Here is a 24,981-nt window from a genome sequence, read left to right on the forward strand (position 1 = left end):
ACCACTGTGTTACTGATGCTGTAACACTGTGTTACTGATGCTGTACCACTGTGCTACTGATGCTGTAGCACTGTGCTACTGATGCTGTAACACTGTGCTACTGATGCTTACCAAGATCCCTTCGCCAGCATCAAGATACCTTCACCAGCATAAAGATCCCTTCACCAACATCAAGATCCCTTCACCAACATCAGAATCCCTTCACCAACATCAAAATCCCTTCACCAACATCAAGATCCCTTCACCAACACCAAGATCCCTTCACCAGCATCTATCCCTTCACCAACATCAAGATCCCTTCACTAGCATCAAGATCCCTTCACCAACATCAAGATTCCTCCAACATCAAGATCCCTTCACCAACATCAAGATCCCTCCACCAACATCAAGATCCCTTCACCAACATCAAGATCCCTTCACCAGCATCAATACCCCTCCATCAACATTAAGATCCAGTCGCCAACATCAAGATCCCTTCAACATCATGAAGATACCTTCACCAACACCAAGATCCCTTCATCGACATCAAGATCCCTTCGCCAGCATCAAGATTCCTTCACCGACATCAAGATCTCTTCACCAACATCAAGATCCCTTCACCAACATCAAGATCCCTTCACCAACATCAATATCCCTTCACCAACATCAAGATCCCTTCACCGACATCAAGATCCCTTCACCAACATCAAGATACCTTCATCGACATCAAGATCCCTTCACCAGCATCAAGATACCTTTACCAGCATCAAGATCCCTTCACCAACAGCAAGATTCCTTCACCATCAAGATCTCTTCACCAACATCAAGATCCCTTCACCAACATCAAGATCCCTTCAACATCAAGATCCCTTCACCAACATCAAGATCCCTTCACCGACATCAAGATCCCTTCACCAACATCAAGATACCTTCATCGACATCAAGATCCCTTCACCAGCATCAAGATACTTTTACCAGCATCAAGATCCCTTCACCAACAGCAAGATCCCTTCAACATCAAGATCCCTTCACCAACATCAAGATCCCTTCACCAACATCAAGATCCCTTCACCAACATCAAGATCCCTTCACCAACATCAAAATCCCTTCACCAACATCAAGATCCCTTTTTCATGTGGGGTTCGAACACGTGGATAGGGTAAAGAAATACGTAGGCTGGTAGTACGTATATTACGGATAGTGTGCCAACAGCCGTGACCTGCCTCCTTGCTCTCTCTCGTAAGACTGACTACTCACAGTGCCCATATGTGAGGGGGTGTTTGAAATCCTGCTAGGTCAGCAGCAATATGACAGTCAGTGATTCACGCAGAGACGGTTGGTAGTGAGTCATCTACTGGTACACTGGTTACTGGTAACTGGTTACTAGGAACTGGTACTACTACTGAGACCTTCACCAACATCAAGATCCCTTCACCAACATCAAGATCCCTTCACCAACATCAAGATCCCTTCACCAACATCAAGATCCCTTCAACATCAAGATCCCTTCACAAGGTTCAATATTTCCCACTTAAACTGATAACATGCAGAAGCTTGGCCCAAAATGCAGTGCTTTCCAGTTATTGCATCTGTATAATTATCGTAATTATAATAAAAATGCAATTGGAAAAATGGCATTGGTAAATGTAATCAAATTACTCCATGCAAAAAAAATGGCTCTAAAGAAATCTGTTGATAAAAAAAATCATCTCTTTTTTTTTTTTTGTATCCACGAAAATATAAAAAATAATCCTCTTACGTTTTTTTTTTATAGAAAAAGACGGGTTTTTTAATTCATTGGAGACAGGTGAAGTTATGTATTTTTGTTATTCATGGGAGAGATGTTAAAACAATTTTAGTATGTAAGTTTGGCAAGGCGTGAAGACTGGCAGTCATGCTTATGAGGTTCTCAGTGCTAAACGACTCTCAAACTTATAACTTCTGATGATTTTTTGCTTGCCAGCAATCAGCTTTTATCAAAAAAGCATCACGTTAGTTCTTTGTAAAGTTAAAATTAGGTTACCAGCGTATTGAACGTCGACATTTAGGAAAATATTAATTTTTCTTGTCAGGTTTTAGCTGGGGACAGAAATGAGAAGGTGTCAGGAGACGCCTGGTGTGGCGTCAGGAGACGCTAAGTGTGGCGTCAGATATGCCTGATGTGGCGTCTGGAAGACGCCTGGTGTGGCGTCAGGAGACGCCTGGTGTGGCGTCAGAGACACCTACTGTGGAGTCTGAAAGACGCTAAGTGTGACATTCTGGGAGGAATAGAAGCACTCGTATCATATCAATGTAAAATGGAAGCCTGGTAAATGTTTTACACTCTGGCAGGACTGCTGATCTGTCTGTCTCATGAACACGTAAGATGACTGTGTGCGCCGAGTGCGTAACATTTTATCCTATATTCACACACAATCATGTATGTAGGGGCGAAACGTTGCCCCAGATAAAAAAAAAACTTGTTCTACAGCCTAGGGCTTTTTCATACACAGACATCGCTGTATGAATCTTGTGGGTTTAGCGCTAAGTTTTGATTGTAACAATAATAACACACAGACACAAACACTGACACAGACAAACATACAAACACAGACCATCTATCTGGAAATTCAATATACCATAGGGCCTATTTTTTTATTATTTTTTTAATTTTGAGTAATTACGAATGTCAGTAGCTGGAAGAATGCCCAGAGAAATTCAATTATCTCAACTGGAAACACAATAACGCTGAATTTACTGTATCACACAAGTCATGTAACACCCACAACTGTATCGTCTGGTAATTCTCTGTTTCGCTACATATCGAAATAAACTCGGAGTAAGTTTCCTAACGTCGCATATTTTTATATTTTGTATATTGAATTTACTGCTCCTCTAAGTGCCAAATCAACCAGGCTGTGATGGATATGTGCGCCAGCGGGCCGCTAACAGCAACAGTCTGGTTGACCAGGCAAGCACCAGACAAGCCTGGCCCAGGGTCGGGCTGAAAGAGTAGGGAAAAACTCTCAGGTATATCACAGACCTGGAGAAGGACGGTAAATTCCTTATATATATATATATATATATATATATATATATATATATATATATATATATACATATCTGGAGTATACATAGACGGTGTTTCGGTGATGAACGCCCCAGTGGTCCGGTCCATCACCAGGCCTCGTCCTCGTAAAAATATCTGACCTTTTATTATATTCTGATGAGCATTTCACTCTTGCTGTGTGTACACTGAGAGCAATAGTGTATATATACCCGGCGGGATGTATATCCGAGAATGTATACACTGAGAGTTTACTTTCATCTCCGCATTAAGTATTAAAGTGTCCTTGACTCTTTGTATACAGTGACATGTAGTCGATAAACTTTAACCCTAATAAACCTGATAAATGTACCAAGTAATCTTTATAATGACAGTATAGATTTTAATATAGGTCCTCAGATATGTATAATGTGCCTCATTGTTCGACGATTTTAAAGCCTTTCCTCACCTCTCAGTTCTTAAGACGGTCTTAATTATATTCGGTTCAGTGACATCATTCGTATTAGGCACTTCAGCAGCGACATCTAACGCTGCTGAAGTGCTCCAGCTCCACCCATTTATATATATATATATATATATATATATATGTGTGTGTGTGTGTGTGTGTGTGTGTGTGTGTGTGTGTGTGTGTGTGTGTGTCGTGCCGAATATGTAAAACTGGTCAATTAGCAAGAACTCATTTAAAATTAAGTCCTTTCTAAAATTTTCTCTTATACGTTTAAAGATATATTTTTTTCATTAATGTTGATGTAAAAATTTATAATTTTGCACCAAAAGGAACTTAGAAAACTTACCTAACCTTATTATAACAAGAGCAATTTATTTTAGCCTAACCCAACTAAATATATTTTAGATTTGTTTACAATAATTTAATACTAAACAAACACAGTGAAATATATTTTTTTCGTTAGGTTCAGAATGATTTTGGAGACATTATTGCATACACAAATTTTCACTTGTCCTATATGGCAAGATGAGCGATGCTATTTAAGCCAAGATCGCAAGTTCTGCCTATTCGGCACGACATTTATACATATATATATATATATATATATATATATATATATATATATATATATATATATATATATATATATATATATATATCTTTCTTTCAACACACCGGCCGTATCCCACCGAGGCGGGGTGGCCCAAAAGGAAAAACGAAAGCTTCTCCTTTTACATTTAGTAATATATACAGGAGAAGGGGTTACCAGCCCCTTGCTCCCGGCATTTTAGTTGCCTCTTACAACACGCATGGCTTACGGAGAAAGAATTCTGTTCCACTTCCCCATGGAGATAAGAGGAAATAAACAAGAACAAGAACTAGAAAGAAAATAGAAGAAAACCCAGAGGGGTGTGTATATATATGTTTGTACATGTATGTGTAGTGTGACCTAAGTGTAAGAAGAAATAGCAAGACGTACCTGTAATCTTGCATATTTATGAGACAGACAAAAGACACCAGCAATCCTACCATCATGTAAAACAATTACAGGCTTTCGTTTTACACTCACTTGACAGGACGGTAGTACCTCCCTGGGTGGTTGCTGTCTACCAACCTGTGATGCTCCAATACTGAAACTATGTATAGTGCCAAAACAAAAGCATTCACATTGCTAAACTCACAAACTAGTATTTAGTCACTTAGCCATAATACCAACTTACCTCATAATTTTGTAATATTTTAAACTTAAGATTTAATTTAAGTCTGCCCGAAATGCCTAGCCATGCTAGGTGTTCTAGTGGTACACTCTGTAATTATTATTTTACTACATGTAAACCACACAATAACCAAATTCTGTAAACTCAGCATTGTAATCCTTATAGAGAATAACTTAAAAAAAAAAAAAAACTACTACCTACAATATATATATATATATATATATATATATATATATATATATATATATATATATATATATATATATATATATATTATATATATATATATATATATATATATATATATATAAGGCCCATGAAACCAATTTTTGAAGTTACTAGGCAGGGGCCTTGTACCCTCAACCCTCTCAAAGACAATTCGGTGAGTACACATACACACACACACACACACACACACAGGAGCGGTGAATCGACCCTTAAAACTACATATGAGTACAAACACAGTGAAGCAGTCATTGTGGTGGTGACGTACCGAGGGTGTTCAGTATGCATTGAGAGAGTCTCGTCCAGGGAGCCTTTAACAAGCTTGCTGGAATACCAGCTTGACTTTAGTCAGTCTTTTAGGGTACGTTTTGGTATGCTTCGTAAGCTTCCCAGGCACGTTTTGGGAATATATATTGCCCCCAAAAAGGATGAAAACATTCATTATAAGACCTATTGAGAGGCAGCTGACTCCGTTGTAATATTTAATGTCGCTTTTTTTGGGGGGGGGAGGGGGAATCATTTTGGTTGGTGTTTGTACTTTTCTATAAATTTAACGTTTTGTTGAAAGTGCTGCAAGGTTTCCTAATAATTTTTCAGGTGAGTACAGGGAATCGAACTGAGGGCAGAAAGCTAAGCCGCCGTTCTAGCTACCTAGTTGTGGAGGCTTCATTAAGGAATTCTCGAAGCAGCTATTCACGAAAACTGAAAGATTAGCCGTGACCCCTAAACGAGATACAACTGCAGTTTATTCGGAGAAGACCTCTTGGCAGCATAAACAGTGAGTCTAGTTCTGGTCCCACATGCATTGTCCATGGCTATGAGCCGGAGAACCATATTAAACGATAAGAGCTACAAACCACAGAATGGGTATACCTGAAGGGCGTTTTGGTGGTCAACGCCTCCGCGGCCCGGTCCATGACCAGACCTCGCTGTGGATCAGGGCCTCATCAACCAGGCTGTTACTGCTGACCGCACACAAACCGACGTATGAACCGCAGTTCGGTTGATCGGGAATCGACTTAAGATGCCTGTCCAGTGCCTTCTTGAAGACAGCCAGGGGTGTATTGGTAATCTCCCTTATGTATGCTGGGAGGCAGTTAAACAGTCTTGGGCCCCCTGACACATATTGTATCAGGGCTTACGCACTGGCCTGGAGTTTTACAACTCACTTGCCATGGGTTCTAACCCCTCCTGTACCGAGGGTTGTTTGAAATTGTGTTATTACGATTTCGTGAGTCATAAGACTAACACTCCGACAACACTGGTGTTGACCTGACTTGTTCTCCATAAACAGTTATGGTTGAATCAGTTACTGGGCAACTGCTAACCTTCCCAGTTTATATAAATACTTAGTCTGAGGATCACTGATCTAATGTTCCACAGCCAAGTCGCTGGTGTGGCGGCTTGGTGATCTGTCTTGCTGCAGTTCGATTCCCTGCACTCCTCTGAACACTGACGATCGCTTATTACAATTTTCCAGCTCACAGAATTTTCGAATCATTTTTTGAGGCAGATGTAAAGCAAAATGTTGAAAGCAATTGCACGTTATTTTTTTTTCTGATATTTTTGGCTCTTATTTTGGTGACTGGTAGAATTTTTTAAAACCTCCTTGGCAGGTTTAATGCAAATATATAGCTGTAACTATTGAAAGGTGACCTATAGCCTGTTGGTTGGTTGGTTTATTTGGTTTAAAACCCATCGGTTGAGGCTGCGTATATATTCACTACCAGTCAAGAATATTTTAATCCCTAAGATTAGAATTATAGTAAATTTTCAGTGCTTATACGCAGATATACAACCTTGGATATATTGTATTTACACTTGAGATATGTACACTCTTTGATGTATATATACTGAAATATATATACCCCTTGTTTATACACTGTATCCTAGTAGCGACCAGTGAAGAGACGGGGCCAGGAGCTGTGACTCGACCCCTGCAACCACAACTAGGTGAGGACTGAGATATATACACCCCTGGTTGTATATACATTGAAATATGTGCACTCCTTGGTGTATATGCACTGAAATATATCCACTCCTCGTATATACACTGAGATATACACACCTCTTGGTGTATATACACTAAGATATATTCCTTGGTGTGATAAAAGGTTATGAAAACCGAAAACCGATGTAATATGTACAGACTTTGCAAAAGCCTTCGACAAGTGTGACCATGGCGTAATAGCGCACAAAATGCGTGCTAAAGGAATAACAGGAAAAGTCGGTCGATGGATCTATAATTTCCTCACTAACAGAACACAGAGAGTAGTCGTCAACAGAGTAAAGTCCGAGGCAGCTACGGTGAAAAGCTCTGTTCCACAAGGCACAGTACTCGCTCCCATCTTGTTCCTCATCCTTATATCCGACATAGACAAGGATGTCAGCCACAGCACCGTGTCTTCCTTTGCAGATGACACCCGAATCTGCATGACAGTGTCTTCCATTGCAGACACTGCAAAGCTCCAGGCAGACATCAACCAAATCTTTCAGTGGGCTGCAGAAAACAATATGAAGTTCAACGATGAGAAATTTCAATTACTCAGATATGGTAAACATGAGGAAATTAAATCTTCATCAGAGTACAAAACAAATTCTGGCCACAAAATAGAGCGAAACACCAACGTCAAAGACCTGGGAGTGATCATGTCGGAGGATCTCACCTTCAAGGACCATAACATTGTATCAATCGCATCTGCTAGAAAAATGACAGGATGGATAATGAGAACCTTCAAAACTAGGGAGGCCAAGCCCATGATGACACTCTTCAGGTCACTTGTTCTATCTAGGCTGGAATATTGCTGCACACTAACAGCACCTTTCAAGGCAGGTGAAATTGCCGACCTAGAAAATGTACAGAGAACTTTCACGGTGCGCATAACGGAGATAAAACACCTCAATTATTGGGAGCGCTTGAGGTTCCTAAACCTGTATTCCCTGGAACGCAGGAGGGAGAGATACATGATTATATACACCTGGAAAATCCTAGAGGGACTAGTACCGAACTTGCACACGAAAATCACCCACTACGAAAGCAAAAGACTTGGCAGACGATGCACCATCCCCCCAATGAAAAGCAGGGGTGTCACTAGCACGTTAAGAGACCATACAATAAGTGTCAGGGGCCCGAGACTGTTCAACTGCCTCCCAGCACACATAAGGGGGATTACCAACAGACCCCTGGCAGTCTTCAAGCTGGCACTGGACAAGCACCTAAAGTCAGTTCCGGATCAGCCGGGCTGTGGCTCGTATGTTGGTTTGCGTGCAGCCAGCAGCAACAGCCTGGTTGATCAGGCTCTGATCCACCAGGAGGCCTGGTCTCAGACCGGGCCGCGGGGGCGTTGACCCCCGGAACTCTCTCCAGGTAAACTCCAGGTATATACTATCTAGTCTCACCTGTATACCTGGAGAGAGAACCTGTAGGCTGATTCATCAGATTTAAAAGCCTGTCGACTACACAGGTCATATAAGTTGCATGTAACTTACACATCACCGGACGAGAATACTTTAATACCTAAAATTTGGATTAAAATAAATTCTCAATGTATATACACCAAAAGACATACATTTAGCGGTGTATATATGTAAACGCAGTGTTTTCTTGATTTTAGCATATGTAACCAGGAAAAGATTTATATCAGAGGCACTGATTGTTTTAATATTTTCAATTTAAATTATAAGCTGAAATTGGTATTAAGTCAGGCATGACTTTGTAAAATGTCGTATAGATCAGGGAAGCTACATAATGTGTTTTATCGAATTTTGGTGAAAATAAATAATTCTTGAGTTATCTTGGGTTAAAAATAATTTTCTGTGAAAGTGATAATTATTTAACTTAAAGGTTATCTCATCTTATCTTTATATAACCCTGCTTGCTTCTGTAAGTTTTTTTTTTTACCCAGTTTTTATGAGGTATTGTATAGAACACCACTGACTGTCTGGCAAGATTCCTGATTCCACTAACAATATTTCCTAAAATCCTTCGTTCAACTCCTTACAGACTTCTGGTTATTCTTACAATCGAAAATTATGCAGGCCACACATCCCTCCCTCTCCTTTCTTACTTTCATTATGAACAACACACTTCTCATACCAACAATAACTAAACCAACCAGGCTCACTGAGACAAGTGCAACCATAATAGACCACATATGGACCAATATACTAGCCCCCCTTAAATCAGGGATAATCACAGATAGCACTACAGACCACTACCCTACCTTCCTCCTGACAAACATTAGTAAACCACCACTTGAATACAACAAAGTCTCATTTAGACTCCATGACGAGGCCTCAATAAGGAAGTTCACAGCTGACCTAGAGACTGTTGACTGGCCTACAGAATTCTCCAAGGCCAATGGTATTGATGACTGGACAGACATTTTTCTTAACAAATTACTTAGACTATACAACAAATATTGTCCTATAAAAACGAAACAGATCACAAACAAACGGCTTGGTTGCCCATGGCTAACCAGCACCATTCTGAAATCCATTGACAAGAAACACCAATATGAAAAGCAATATAGACAGGGCTTAATACACAAAGATATTCTTAAACACTATTCATCAGTTCTCACCAAAGTAATAAAGAAAGCCAAACAACTACACTACTCCAGTAGATTCACAGACACTAGAGGAGATATAAAAAAGACCTGGAAAACACTCTCTCAGATTCTAGGGACCCACAAACTGAAAAAAAAACAAGAATGTTGTCCTAACTAAACCTAATGAAACACCACTACATCCCACTGACACAGCTAACAAGATAAACGACTTCTTCTCAACCATAGGATCTAATCTCGCCAATAAAATCCCACATACCAATGCCCATGCCGGGGACTACCTAGATGGGAATTTCCCAAATTCCTTCTATCTTGCACCAACTGAGCCCACGGAAGTCACCGAGATTATAAAGTCGCTTAAAAATAACTCAGGGAATCTGTCTCATGTCCCACCATTACTGTACAAGCGAGCGGCCCATGTCCTTTCGCATGCTATTTCATTACTTTTTAACAAGTCACTAGAAACTAGCACCTTCCCAAAACTACTCAAGATGGCAAGGGTTACGCCAGTACATAAAGGTGGTGACCCTACAGACTTAAACAACTATAGGCCAATATCAAACTTACCATTGCTATCCAAAATCTTTGAGAAACTCGTGCACAGGAGACTATATTCATTTATAACGGCACAAAACATACTCAACCCCTGCCAGTTTGGATTCAGGAAAAATAAAAGCACTAATGATGCAATCATAAAAATGCTAGATCTGCTTTACACAGCATTGGAAAATAAGGAATATCCACTAGGAATTTTTATTGACCTAAGAAAAGCTTTTGACACAGTAGACCACGACATCCTACTCCACAAACTTGACCATTACGGTATAAGAGGCCATGCGCTTGCTTATTTCAAATCTTACCTTACTAATAGGTATCAGTATGTCACCATTAAAGACACAGCATCAACAACACGGCCACTTGATACTGGAGTTCCGCAGGGAAGTGTCCTTGGTCCCCTGCTCTTCCTCATATACATCAATGATCTTCCAAACGTATCCCAACACCTGAAACCCATTCTCTTTGCTGATGACACGACTTATGTCATCTCTCACCCTAATCTTGCCACCCTCAACACCATTGTTAACGAGGAGCTGATCAAAATATCGACTTGGATGACAGCCAATAAACTTACGCTTAACGCTGACAAAACCTACTATATTATGTTTGGTAGCAGAGCAGGAGATGCACAAATTAACATTAAGATCGACAACACTCTAATTACCATACATAATGAGGGCAAATTCCTAGGCCTATACCTTGACAACAACCTGAATTTCAGCACCCATATTCAACACATAACCAAAAAAGTATCCAAAACGGTTGGGATCCTCTCCAAGATACGATACTACGTGCCGCAAAATGCCCTTCTCACACTATACCACTCATCCATACCTCACCTATGCTATTTGTGCTTGGGGATCAACTGCAGCAACACACCTAAAGCCAATAATAACCCAACAAAAAGCTGCAGTAAGAATAATCACTAAATCCCATCCCTGGCAACACCCCCCCCCCCACTCTTCATAGATCTAAACTTACTCCCTGTTCAGTACATCCACACTTACTACTGTGCAATCTACATCTACAGGACCTTAAACTCCAATATCAACCTTGACCTAAAACGCTTTCTTGATAGTTGGGACAGAACCCACAGGCATAACACCAGACACAAACATCTCTATGACATTCCCCGTGTCCGACTAAACCTTTACAAAAATTCAATGTATGTCACAGGCCCTAAAATCTGGAACACCCTACCTGAGAACTCTAGAACTGCAGACACATTCATCACCTTCAAAACTACCATTAGAAAACATCTTATCTCCCTGATACACCCCGTCAACTAACTACACGAATACCACCTGGTGGTTCACACTTTCACTCACCCATTTGACCATAAACAGAAATATTAATCTCAATCTTAAAATAATGAATCCTGTGATACTCCAATACTGAAACTATGTACTGTGCCAAAACAAAAGCATTCACATTGCTAAACTCACTTAGTCACTTAGCCATAATACCAACTTACCTCATTATTTGTAATATTTTAAAATTAAGAATTAAACTAAGTCTGCCCGAAATGCCTAGCCATGCTAGGTGTTCTAGTGGTACACTCTGTAATCATTATTTTACTATATGTAAACCACACAATAACCAAATTCTGTAAACTCAGCATTGTAATCCTTATAGAGAATAAACTTTGAATTGAATTGAATTGAATTGAATTGTCACAGAACTCTAGCAGATCTGCTAGACCGGATTTACCGGTCTAGCTCATTTCCAAGTGTTCTACTTCTCTTCTCGTAATAATACTCAACATAGCCTTATATATTGTGCCTGTCAGTGACGCTGATCTGTACTTTAATGCCACCTGTATGTCTCCTTTTTTGAATATCGGGACTACATTAGTTGTTTTCCAGACCTCTGGTAGCTGCCCTGGAATATACCTGGACTTGTCTATATATTCTCCAGGTCTGCAATTTCTCCTGCCTTGAAAGAGGCCGTTAGTGTACGGCAATACTCCAGCTTCAAGATCGCTGTTAGCGGTTCACACAGCTATTCTTTCTCTTCCAGAACCCATAGGGAGGTGCTGTCTAGTCATATTACCCTCGAGGTATCTAAATCACTTAATAGTTTCTTCATTTCTCCTACTGTTGTGTGTATTATGTCCATTACTTTTTGTTGCACTCTTCCTCTGACTAGCAGAGAATACCTCCCAAAATCCTTTGTTCAGCTCCTTGCAGATTTCCTGGTCATTTCCAGTGAGCTCCCATTTCTTCTTCAGCCTTTGAAATGAGGTGAACACGCCAGGTCCAGCCTCGGGTCATAATCCCAAAGCATCGTCATTATCCCACTGGCTACATTCGGAGTAAGAAAAAAAAACAACGAAAGAATGAGAGAAAAGGGGTAACGATCTTAAATCAAGGACTCCAATGGAAATAAGGCACTGCCTGACTTTTTTTTAGAGTTGTCCTAGGTAACTTACACTACGTATGATAACTGTACTTATGTGTACCAGTGCCTAAATAAACTTACTTACCTGCCCTTATTAACCCTCAATCCCCTTTTATTTTATTATTATTATTATTATTATTATTTTTATTATTATTATTATTATTATTATTATTATTATTATTATTATTATTATTATTATTTTATTATTGGCGTTAAAGGACCCCAATGGAAATAAGTCACTCTGTCTGACTTTTTTGGGTTATCCTAGGTTCTCTACACATATGCTGCTATGTATGATAATTCTATGTAACTGTATTTGTGTATACCTGAATAAATTTACTTACTTACTATTGAACCCTTATTGTTAAGGGGCATCAAAACTTACGTCTTATTGAACCCTGCTTCCCGGGTTCAATAAGACGTAAGTTTTGATGGTCCTTAACAACCCCAACACCATGTGCATCACCTGAACTGTAATGGTCTGTTATTTCTTCTAAAATAACACATAAATCGGTAAGTTTGCTCTGTCCAGTAAAGCTTATTACAAAAGTAGCTTTCCATAGTAATATTAAAGCCAAAGGAATGAGTTACTGGTCGTTGTGTCTTTTAAAGCGATTAACCTTAGTTTAGAGCATTAATTACAGTTAGACTAATGTATAAATTTAGTAAAATATATTATAGATATATTAGGATATCCTTCTTTTTAATGCTTTTGTAATTCATTTTCATGTATTTGATTTACTCATTTTATTTTTAATTGTTTCGTAATTTATTTTCATGTATTTGCTTAAGTATTTTTGTCCTGTAATGGTAGACTTAATGTTTTTTGGGGACTGTTATATAATTTATAACATATAATTATGAAATAAACTTATAATTCAGCCAAAAATTGTGTAATTGGACCTAAATAAACTTACCAGGTGTATCTTATTGCTAGGCTGTAAATAATAAGATATATACAGCTGTAAGATAAGATAAGATAAGATTTCGTTCGGATTTTTAACCCCGGAGGGTTAGCCACCCAGGATAACCCAAGAAAGTCAGTGCGTCATCGAGGACTGTCTAACTTATTTCCATTGTGGTCCTTAATCTTGTCCCCCAGGATGCGACCCACACCAGTCAACTAACACCCAGGTACCTATTTGCTGCTAGGTGAACAGGACAACAGGTGTAAGGAAACGTGTCGAAATGTTTCCACCCGCCGGGAATCGAACCCTGGCCCTCCGCATGTGAAGCAGGAGCATTAGCCACCAGGCCACCCTTGTGGTTTAGCGCTTCTTTTTATTATAATAATAATAATAGTAATAAGATATTTACAAGGACCCCAATTGAAATAATTCACTTTGTCTGACTTTTTTGGGTTATCATAGGTAAATTACCTCCCTAACTTTACTTATGTGTACCTGTACCTAAATAAACTTGCTTTGCTGTACTAATAATAATAATAATAATCTTTATTTCTACAAATACATGATACAACTTATACAGACCATAGTTGACATCAGTGACATACTGCTATATAGAAAGCCCTTGGTTATGCAGAGCATTTCGGGCAAATTAGGGTAATTTTGTTCCCAGGATAACGTGCGGCCAGAAGTAACAGCGTGGTTGATCAGGCCCTGATCTACCATGAGGCCTTGTTACAGACTGGGCTGCAGGGACGTTGACCCCCAGAACTTTCTCCAGGTATACACACCAGTTGACTAACACCCAGGTACCTATTTTACTGCTAGGTGAACATGGACAGCAGATTTCTTAAGGAAACACTGAAACATGTCCTTTACCTATTGGGGTTACATGTTCAAGGACCCTAATGGAAATATGTCACTTTGTCTGACCTTTTTTGGGGTTATCCTAGGTAATTTACACATTATTACATAAGATAATTGTAGGTACCTAAATAAGGGTAATTGTGTGTGTAACTGTACCTAAATAAACTTAATTATGCCATGTATGAGTCGAGAAATCCTTTAGTTTGGCTTTTGGCAAATTGGCAGCATGAGAATAAATGGTAAAGAAATTTATTCACCTGGATGATACTTTGTATAGGATTGAATGATACATGTTATCATACATGGTAAAGCCTGTTATATATACTGCCTCTTCTCACTTAACGACAGGTTTCTGTTCAGGCTAAGAAAACTTAAACAGGAAAACAAAATACATCAGTGTTTCACGCGAGATGGGAAAATACTAGTAAGGAAAACATCAACAGGACAACAATATACTATCTCAAACGAACATGATTTCTCTACCTTCCTTAGAAAAGCGGACATTTCTGTAACAGATTAGATAAGTGCCCTTAATACATATATACGTGTGGTGCATATAGTGTACGTTACTATTATATTGTGCATTATTATTTTTATTATTTTTTCATCACTAGCTAATGCTAACTACCTCCAATACTTTATACTTCTTTCTTACTGCTATTAATTGCTCATAATTTTGTGTTACAAGTCAAATCTTACTCCAAATTAATATTATTCATTGTTCTTACCTGTCCATTTAATTTTGTTTACCACTACTTGTTTTTTTAGTCACTTTTTATTGTGTGTGCAATTAGTGTATATTCCAATTACTTTTTTGCAAGTACCAAAACTATCTTTTGCTAGCTAGTACCAACTACCTCATTTTTTTACTTTTTATTGTGCAATAAACTGCTCAACTTATTTAATATTACAAATCAGATCTTACTCCTAAACCAATATTATTTCATAGTGACTATCTGTCCATTTAACTTTGTTTACCATTACTTAATTTTAGTCCCTTATATATTTTTTCCTTTATTTTAGCTTTATATTACTACCTTAGTTCATATATTCACAATTGTTAAAATAATCAAGGTGCTATTCTCAGGTGCTAAAGTGTAATAAGTTCACTATTTTGCCATTATATTCCAAAGCTCATTTATTTGATTACCACTTTATTGTTCACCACAACTTATATTAGTCCCTTTTATATTATAATTTTATATTATAATTCTAACTTTCAAGAATTACCTTTAAAGTACTACCTACTATCATATTCCCAAGCTCCATTATTTGATCATCACTTTATTTGTTCACCACAAATTATTTTAGTCCCTTTTATATTGTCTCCTTTATTTTAGCTTTAAAAAACTACCTTAGCTCATTATTTTTACATTTGTTAAATAATTCAGGTGCTATTTTTTAGCTTTAGAATATTTACTTTGTTTTATACTTAATTCTAACTATAGATTCACTACAAATCTTATGATTACAAGCATTGATCCTGATACCAACCTCTTATTTAATGACTTAAATGAATCAAACAGTTACTGTAATTACTACACAGCAGAACAATCAAAGGCACTTCTCAGAGCCAACAAAAACATAACTGTCTTTAACTACAATATCAGATCTTTAAGCAAGCATTACGATGACCTCATAGCATTACTAAATTCCTTGCATGCCAATATGTCCATCATTACACTAACTGAAACCTGGCTAAAGCCTGATACTACAGATGTCTATGCCATTCCTGGTTACACAGCCATACACAACTGTAGGCCAGACCAACAAGGGGATGGCACAGCTATATACTACTCAGACCAACTAGAATGTATCACTAATACTTGCACAAGGGATGAACATGGGGAATATATAATAGCTAAATTCAAATCCAAATACTTACAAAAACCTCTCACATTGATAAACATCTACAGAGTTCCACAGTCAAACATTAGCCAATTTAGTCAAAACCTAGGAAGTATGATAACTGATGCATGCATGAACGAAGATCACGTACTACTCTCAGGTGACTTCAATATAAATCTCCTGCAAGACCAGGACCCACACGTTACTGAATTCACAAACACAATGAGTAACTGCATGTTGCTACCAACAGTAACAAAACCTACAAGAGTTACGGAGACTAGTGTTTCCCTACTTGACCACATCTGGACCAACACCATATCCCCTTTAAAATCAGGCATAATTACAGATAATACCACAGACCACTACCCTACTTTCCTCATAACAACTCTTGGTAAATTACCCCAAGACACTACTAAAGTCACCTTCAGACTTCACAATGAGGCAGCCATTAATAACTTCACAACAGCAGTAACAAACATTGACTGGCACACTGAGCTAGAAATCTATACAGATATTGACGAATGTTTTAATAATTTTCTAAAAAAGACCCAATACCTCTATAACAAGCACTGCCCTAAAAAAAACTAAACAGATGACAGCTAAGAGACTGAACAGTCCCTGGCTAACACCCAGCATTCTCAAATCCATAAATACAAAACACCGATATGAAAAACAGTACAGAATGGGTCACATAACCAGAGACCAAACAAAACGTTACTCGTCAATCCTAACCAGCCTGATAAGAAGGGCAAAAAAATTGTATTATGAGAACAGATTATCCAACTTACGAGGTGATATAAAAAAGACCTGGAAAACCCTATCAGAAATTCTGGGAACAAAAAAGATATCACGAAATAGCGAAATAAAATTAGCAAAATCAGATGAACCCCAACTCCCACCAACAGAAACAGCAAACAGACTCAATGATTTCTTCTCCACTATAGGACAAAACCTTGCCAATAAAATCCCAAGCTCAGATACCCCACCAAATGACTACCTCACTGGCAACTACCCGAACACACTGTTCCTAGCTCCGACTAACCCATACGAAGTCTCCCTTATTATCAACGCACTAAAAAACAAGGCAGGAGATTTAAATACCTTACCACCCTTTATATACAAAAAAGTGTCACAAGTGCTATCACCAATCATTGCAACACTCTTTAACAAATCCATTGAATCCTCCACCTTCCCTACAGTTCTCAAAATAGCAAGGGTCACCCCGATCCATAAAGGAGGAGACCAAACAGAGTTGAATAACTATAGGCCAATATCCAATTTACACCCTCTCTCAAAAATCTTCGAAAAATTAATTCATAAACGAATCTACTCCTACCTCATCTCCCAAAACATACTCAACCCCTGCCAATTTGGATTCAGGCCTAATAAAAATACTAATGATGCTATTATACACATGCTAGAACATATATACACTGCAATAGAGAAAAAAGAAGTCCCACTGGGGATCTTCATTGACTTACGTAAAGCTTTTGATACAGTTGACCATGACTTGCTCCACGTAAAATTGTCACACTATGGTATAAGAGGGCACTCCCTCAACTACCTCAAGTCATACCTCAGCAACAGAAGCCAATATGTGTACGCAAATGGGGCAAGCTCTTCCGCACAACCAATTACAGTTGGTGTCCCACAGGGAAGTGTCCTTGGCCCTCTTCTCTTTCTCCTATACATAAATGACCTACCAAATGCTTCGCAATTACTCAAACCCACACTATTTGCAGATGACACTACATACGTCTTCTCTCACCCGAGCCCAGTCACACTAGCCAATACTGTAAATACCGAATTACAGAAAATATCTACCTGGATGAGGACTAACAAACTTACACTAAACATTGACAAAACCTACTTCATTCAGTTTGGTAACAGAGCTACAGATGTCCCTCTTAACATAATGATAAACGGATCACCTATCACAAAGCTAACAGAGGGAAAATTCTTAGGAATCCACCTTGATAATAGACTCAAATTTCATACACATATACAACAAATTTCTAAGAAAATTTCCAAGACTGTAGGCATACTATCGAAGATACGGTACTGTGCTCCACAGTCAGCCCTCCTGGCCCTTTATCACTCTCTTATTTACCCCTATCTCACCTATGAAATTTGTGCATGGGGCTCAACAACAATTAACCATCTCAAACTACTAATTACCCAATAAAAGGCTGCAGTTAGAATGATAACAAGTTCTCACTACATGCAGCATGCTCCACCAATATTCAAAACACTCAACCTACTCACCATACAAAACATCCATACTTATTATTGCACCTATTACATACATAGAACACTTAACTCTGATATTAACCCTCCCCTCAAACATCTCCTTGCCAACCTCAACAGAACACATGACCATAACACAAGGCACAGATCACTCTTTGATGTTCCTCGTGTCCATCTCACGCTATGCAAAAACTCAATGCACATAAAAGGCCCTAAAATCTGGAATTCATTACCTGTAAATATAAAAGAAACACTACCTGTTTATAAATTCAAGTCTCTTCTCAAAGATCACTTACTCACCCAAAACCAAATAAATACTGAATAACTGAACCTTATAAATTGTATATCTTAAATGTTTCTCACAATTATATCACATAAATGTTAAACCTAAAACCCAATCTAACAGAATACTCCATTCGACTGAATGTACAGCAATGCATGCAACCATATGACCTGTCTTTGTAATACTCATTTGTGCTTTATAGTTATCTGTTTACAATAATGTCTTATCACTGATTTCATCATTGCTTAGTTAATCTTAAGTTAATTTTAAGCCAGCCCGTAATGCTATGCATATAAGTGGCTTTGGCATGCTGCTCTTACCTGTATTTTTTTGTACCTCTGTATGTATGCTCAAATTACTAAATAAATAAATAAATAAATAAATAAAAGAATAGGTCAGTAAATGAATTGATCGTTAAACAAGGAGCATACTGTGCTGGTGTAGTGGGTTTTTGTCACCCATCTTTAGATAACATTTCTTGTATATTTTTAAATGTTTATACAGTAGTGTACTGTATACTGTAATAAACAGAATAGAGGAAATCAGCTCTAATATACATTATTTAGGTTTGCATACTAGTTGGAGAGCTGGTAATATGTCCGAGTGGTCAGTAAATGAGTACGTCACTGCAAGTAAAATGTTTATTTACAAGATATACTGTGCTACAAAAATTAGAATTTTAAATCTTACAAGATATTAAACAAAAATTAGAAATCCTAATTGTGGCAAGTAACAGCCAACAACTATAGTTAATTAATGTACTGTCTACAAAATAGGCAACATCCTGTGTACACTGTAAAGACAACTTTGTTGTAAATTTAAAAAAAAAAGGAGCCAAAACCAATTTTGCAGTTCACACTGTATTTACAGATTCACCCAAAATCTGAAGTTAGGAGAGGAATCTCATGACAGTGGTCCAGGATGGTCTGCAGTGGCATCATATAAGTCTTCTTCTAAGTTCAGGATTTTAGTAAAATGTTCCAGCCATGATATTATGATTTTATATTCTTTGTGCAGATTTTTACTGGTATATATATCTTATTTTGTACTATTGCATATATTTCAGTCATGTAATAGTACTATACCTTAATTTGTACTTTGCAGAGAGTTCCAGCAAGTCCAACAAAGTTTATAAGGCATGGACAGACAAAAACATCCAAATAAAAAACCCAGATTTAAAACTATTAAAGAACATAAATTTGAAAAAAAAAAGAAAAAGAATGAAAGGGAAAAGGAAGAGATAAATAATCTAAAAAATAAAAAGAAAGAGGTAAGTTAATTGTAGTTCTTAATTCTTATTTTTATTTATTAGCTAGGACTAACCTCGATATGGACAGGCAATAACCCTTAAACTGTCCAAACGTATATATACATTGACGTGAGGCAGGCTCTGAACGTAGATCTACGTTTTTTTTTTTACGTGCTTTCAAATGGGGAAAATCAAGGTCGGAGTGCTATGCACGTGAACGTAGATCTACGTTTGGACAGTTTAAGGGTTAAACATTAAATCCTTGATTTGAAAGGTTACTAGGAAAAAAAAGGGGGGTATAGATATGAGATCATATTGCCATGATCAGAATAATGGGAAATTCTGTAACCAACAGATTGGCTTTCCAGACAACATCATATATGTCTTTGTCCCTAGACACTTTAGCAAGTCAAAGAGGAAGAAGAGGGTTGACTTGTTACTTGTTGTTGGTGCACTGGTTATCAAGGAAAGGAACACTGTCAAACACATGGCTTATAGACAAATTTCTGAATCAACCAAACCAGTTGCAGCCCATTAGAATGAGAATTTATGTTCAGCATTCTGGGCCACTTCCACACAGGAACTACATGGGCACTGTCCTCAGTGATTATTTAGGTGTCTGCCTAAATGAACAGAAAACTTTGGAGACTAAAGAAATTCAAACATTTTAAAATATAAAAATTATTTGACATGCATTCAAATTGTTGATTTTTTTTTTTGTTTAATTTGATCCTGTTGTTATTAGCAGTGTTGATTTTTTTAGTTAATTTACTGATGTTATTACTAGGAATCCTAAACCTGTGTCTGCTAGTATTGTTTTGTTTCCTAATGTCATTATTTTTACATTACAGTGGACCCCCGGTATTCGATGGCATCGGTATTCGATAAATCCGGTATTCGATGCATTTTAACGCAAAAATTTTGCCTCAGTATCCGATTGAAAACCCGGTATTCGATACGATTCGTACGAGACATGTCCACGTGTGGCCTGAACTGCCCTGTGTGTGCCAGTGTTTACAAGCCAGCTAGTGTGCGCGCATCTAAGGATACATTCAGTACATTCCATATTATCACTGTTTTTGGTGCTTGTTTCTGCAAAATAAGTCACCATGGGCCCCAAGAAAGCTTCTAGTGCCAACCCTGTGGTAAAAAGGGTGAGAATTAGTATGGAAATTAAGAAAGATTTTGAAGGGTTTGGGGCTAACCCTGAGAAGCCTATGCCAGTTGTGGAATCCATTGTGCCTACTTCAAAAATTAAGGAAATGTGTGCACAGTGGGTTGAACTGCAAACCTTTATGGATGAAAATCACCCTAACACAGCTATTGCAAGCCGTGCTGGTGACTATTACAATGACAATGTTGTGGCCCATTTTAGACAAATCGTAAAGGAACGGGAGGTACAGAGCTCTATGGACAGATTTGTTGTGCGACAGAGGTCCAGTGACTCTCAAGCTGGTCCTAGTGGCATTAAAAGAAGAAGGGAAGTAACCCCGGAAAAGGACTTGCTACCTCAAGTCCTAATGGAAGGGGATTCCCCTTCTAAACACTAACACCATCCACACTCTCCCCTCCTCCCATCCCATCAGTCATCACCAGATCTTCAATAAAGGTAAGTGTCATGTAACTGTGCATGTCTTCTTCAGTTTGTGTATATTAAAATTAATATTTCATGTGGTAAAAAAAATTTTTTCATACTTTTGGGTGTCTTGCACGGATTAATTTGATTTCCATTATTTCTTATGGGGAAAATTGATTCGCTTTTTGATATTTTCGGTATTCGATGAGCTCTCAGGAACGGATTAATATCGAATACCGGGGGTCCACTGTATTGCTATTTCTAGTAGTAGCAGTATTTTTATGTATTATTATTATTATTGTTTTTTGGTATTATTGTATCATTGCTGTTGCTGATTTCTTATTACAGCATTATTAATATTAACTGAACAATGTTTTATTATGATTTTCAATTGTCAGAAGAGTCTCAAAATGTCATATGATAGTTTTATATTATATATAAAATGTATTGCTTAGGTTAAGTGGTTTTTGTGACATGCTGTGGGAGTGTGAGCAAAGTAGCATTTATGAAAGGTTTCAGGGGAAATTGGTTAGCTGGACTTAAGCCCTGGAGGTGGGAAGTACACTCTGAAGGATGGGTGAGGATGTTGCAATTTGGAGGACTATCTGAACTGTTGTGTCTACACACTTAAGGCAAGACAGTACAGCATCTGAATGACAGTGAATGTGTTTCCTCTATTTTTGGGTCACCCTCCCTCAGTGGGGGACAACTGGTGCATTAAAAATATGTACATTCAGTAGCCACTTTATTGGGTACACTTGTACAACTTTGACTGTGGAATTGTTGGTGCCAGACAGGATGGTTTGAGAAAATTCTATATAAATGTATTTTTTGTTAATATTTTGGGTGTCTGGAATGGATTAATTGGATTTTCATTATTTCTTATGGGAAATATTGCTTCCGTTTTCTTACGATTCGGTTTTTGTCAAACTTTTTCAAACCGATTAATCACGAAAACCGAGGTTCCACTGTATGTCAACACAACCCAGATTCTCTAAGGAATGTTTCCAGCACTTTGTTGAATTCATACCATGAATTCAGACTGCTCTTGGGGCAAAGGAGGGCCCAACCCAATACCAGAAGGCTGTACCTAGTTAAGTGACCACTGAGTGTACAATATTTTATATAAAACTAGATGATACTGTATTAAATTGCTATCTTTTATGAATGTTGTCTTTAGGATGTTAAATTTGATAACATAATTTGGTGTCCCTAGCTCTCTCTAGGTGTTACTGAAGAACACCGAGGTATTGTGACTCAACAATGGTCGAGGAAGGGCCTAAACATTATGATAAGTTTCCACTCCTGGTGTGGGTTATTTGTGAATTATTTTGGCCAGGGTATTGTGATTTTTCATTCTTTTTGTTAATTGGTAGCAACCTTTCCTCTTGAATCAACCCTGATTACCTGTCATTCCTCATGTGCTGTATAACCCATATGGGTTTAGCACTCATGCCAATATAATAATAAAAATTTAATACCTTTTCATTTACCTCATAAATTGCAATAAATAATGTTCCAATAAATGTTAATTAAATGTCTCATTATTTTCAGCTTGGTGAAATAAATCCTGATGAAATTCAAAGTTTTGCAAAATTGCCCTTAAGTAAAAGAACGTTGAAAGGGCTCAAAGATTCAAATTATCTTGTCCCCACCAAAATACAACGTCATTCTCTGGTGTTCTCACTTCGTGGATTTGATGTGGTTGCAGCTGCAAAAACAGGCTTTGGGAAGACATTAGCTTTTATAATTCCAGTAAGTAATCATATGAAGTACAGTGCCTGCACTCTGAGGAATGGGTTTGAGATATGTGCTGTTTGGAGGGACATCTGAACTGTCATATCTGCATGCCTCTGGCAAGACAGTGATAGCGTGAATGATGGCAAAAGTGTTTCTTTTTTGGGTCACTTTGCCTCTGTGGGAGACGGCAAGCATGTTAAAAAAAAGTATATTGTTGTATTGATGTGCATTACTGTATATAATTTTGTATTCATTTAAATTTTTATGTTAGTGCTGCAATTCATAATTATTGAAGTAATTTGGAGTACATAGGAAAGACAGATAGCAAAGGACTTGGAAGTCCACAGTGAAGCTGTCTGCTGAGAAGAACTGTCTACTTCTACCTGCTTAGACTAAGTATGAGTCAAGGATAAAAAAAAAAAGGGTGGAAAATAGAGTACCTGCACTCTGAAAGATGGGTGGGGCTGTTAAAGTTCAAAAGAATCATTTAACTATATCTGCACTGAATTGCATTGAAGATTCTTAGACTTTGATAGTCAGAAGTGCAGGAAGTTTTGATGTCAAGGAAGTTGGGGAAGGGAGGGAGTGAAAGAGAGATCCTTGTGTTCTCTTCATCAGGGAAATATTCCTCCTGGACAATCTTGGCAATCTAAGTGGTGTATGCGATACTTGAAAGAAAGACAAATATTTTGGTATAGGAAACACAATTCTTGCTGGCTGATGGGCTCATCAGTTTGCTTCTCATCAACTCGTAATGTTCACACCAAATATTGTTTGTTCCACTACCACCCTCCTCCTTGCTTCAGCATTCAGAGATCATGTATCACACCCATAGAAAAGGACTAGTACAGCTGTACTCTGATGTGGTCCCCCCCCCCTTTTTTTTTTTAACATACATTTAACCCCTTAACTGTGGCATACCCACAATTAAGAAGTTGTATAGCAAGATTTGGGGAAACATTTTTTTTCCTTACAGATTGAAAGAGCTCATTTTTATAAATTGAATAAGATTAAAATATTTTAAATTGAATCTGGCAAAAATGATTTTATGGTGTGTTGAAGTTGGCAAAAAAAAAAAAATCACCCGACAGCAATGGTGATGTGAATGCAACGGTGATATTTACATTTTACAATTTATCACAGCCTCTCCTCGCTTAGCGATGTACTTGTTTACCGACAACTCAGACTTACGATGGGCTCTCTGACCACTATGTTTACTTAAATAACGTATATGAGAGCTGATTTTCTTTATTTTGTTTATTGCAATATACAACCTCTCCTAAATTAACGATGGAGTTCCGTTCCTGAGACCACATCGTTAAACGAATTCACTGCTAAGTGACAAGCATACTATAATAGTAGTGAGTTGGTGTCAACCATCTGTGATGTTTTAATGTCACATTTGCAGTATTTATAACATTTCTGGTATATTTTTAAATATTTATAGAGTTGTGTACTGTATATTGAAATAGAATAGAGGAAATCAGCTCTAATATTCATTATTTAAGTATGAATACTGGTCAGAGAGCCCATCATAAGTCCAAAGCGTCAGTAAACGAGTACATCGCTAAGTGAGGAGAGGCTGTACAGTACACTACTGTATAAACATTTAAAAATATACTAAAAATGTTATAAATGGTGCAGAGGTGACATTAAAACAATATCAAAAATGGTTGACAAACCCACTACCATTATAGTGTGCTCCTTGCTTAACGACGAATTTGTTTACTGACGTGGTCTTAGGAACGGAACTCCATCATTGAGGAGAGGCTGTGTGTTGCCAGATTTTCAGTTTTTTATTGATTTTATGTTTAACAATATGTAC

The 24,981-nt window shown here is 37.8% G+C and overlaps 1 protein-coding gene across 4 annotated transcripts in view; it reads left to right on the forward strand.

The window, feature by feature from the left end:
* LOC128702658 (probable ATP-dependent RNA helicase DDX10) overlaps positions 1 to 24,981 on the forward strand; it is a 554,230-nt gene that overhangs the window by 498,555 nt on the left and 30,694 nt on the right. Inside the window, exons 1-4 of one of the 4 annotated variants that reach the window (XM_053797011.2) lie at positions 12,847 to 12,954; positions 19,462 to 19,561; positions 19,696 to 19,861; positions 22,971 to 23,171. In XM_053797011.2, coding sequence (XP_053652986.2) covers positions 19,730 to 19,861; positions 22,971 to 23,171 — 333 coding nt within the window. In that variant the 5' untranslated portion in view covers positions 12,847 to 12,954; positions 19,462 to 19,561; positions 19,696 to 19,729. Of the gene's footprint in view, positions 1 to 12,815; positions 12,955 to 19,461; positions 19,562 to 19,695; positions 19,862 to 22,970; positions 23,172 to 24,981 lie in introns of those variants that run through there. The other 3 variants (XM_053797012.2, XM_053797010.2, XM_070101951.1) reach the window with 3 other exon arrangements.

The sequence above is a fragment of the Cherax quadricarinatus genome, chromosome 79, assembly GCF_038502225.1.
Source record: "Cherax quadricarinatus isolate ZL_2023a chromosome 79, ASM3850222v1, whole genome shotgun sequence".
NCBI classification, from domain to species: domain Eukaryota; kingdom Metazoa; phylum Arthropoda; class Malacostraca; order Decapoda; family Parastacidae; genus Cherax; species Cherax quadricarinatus.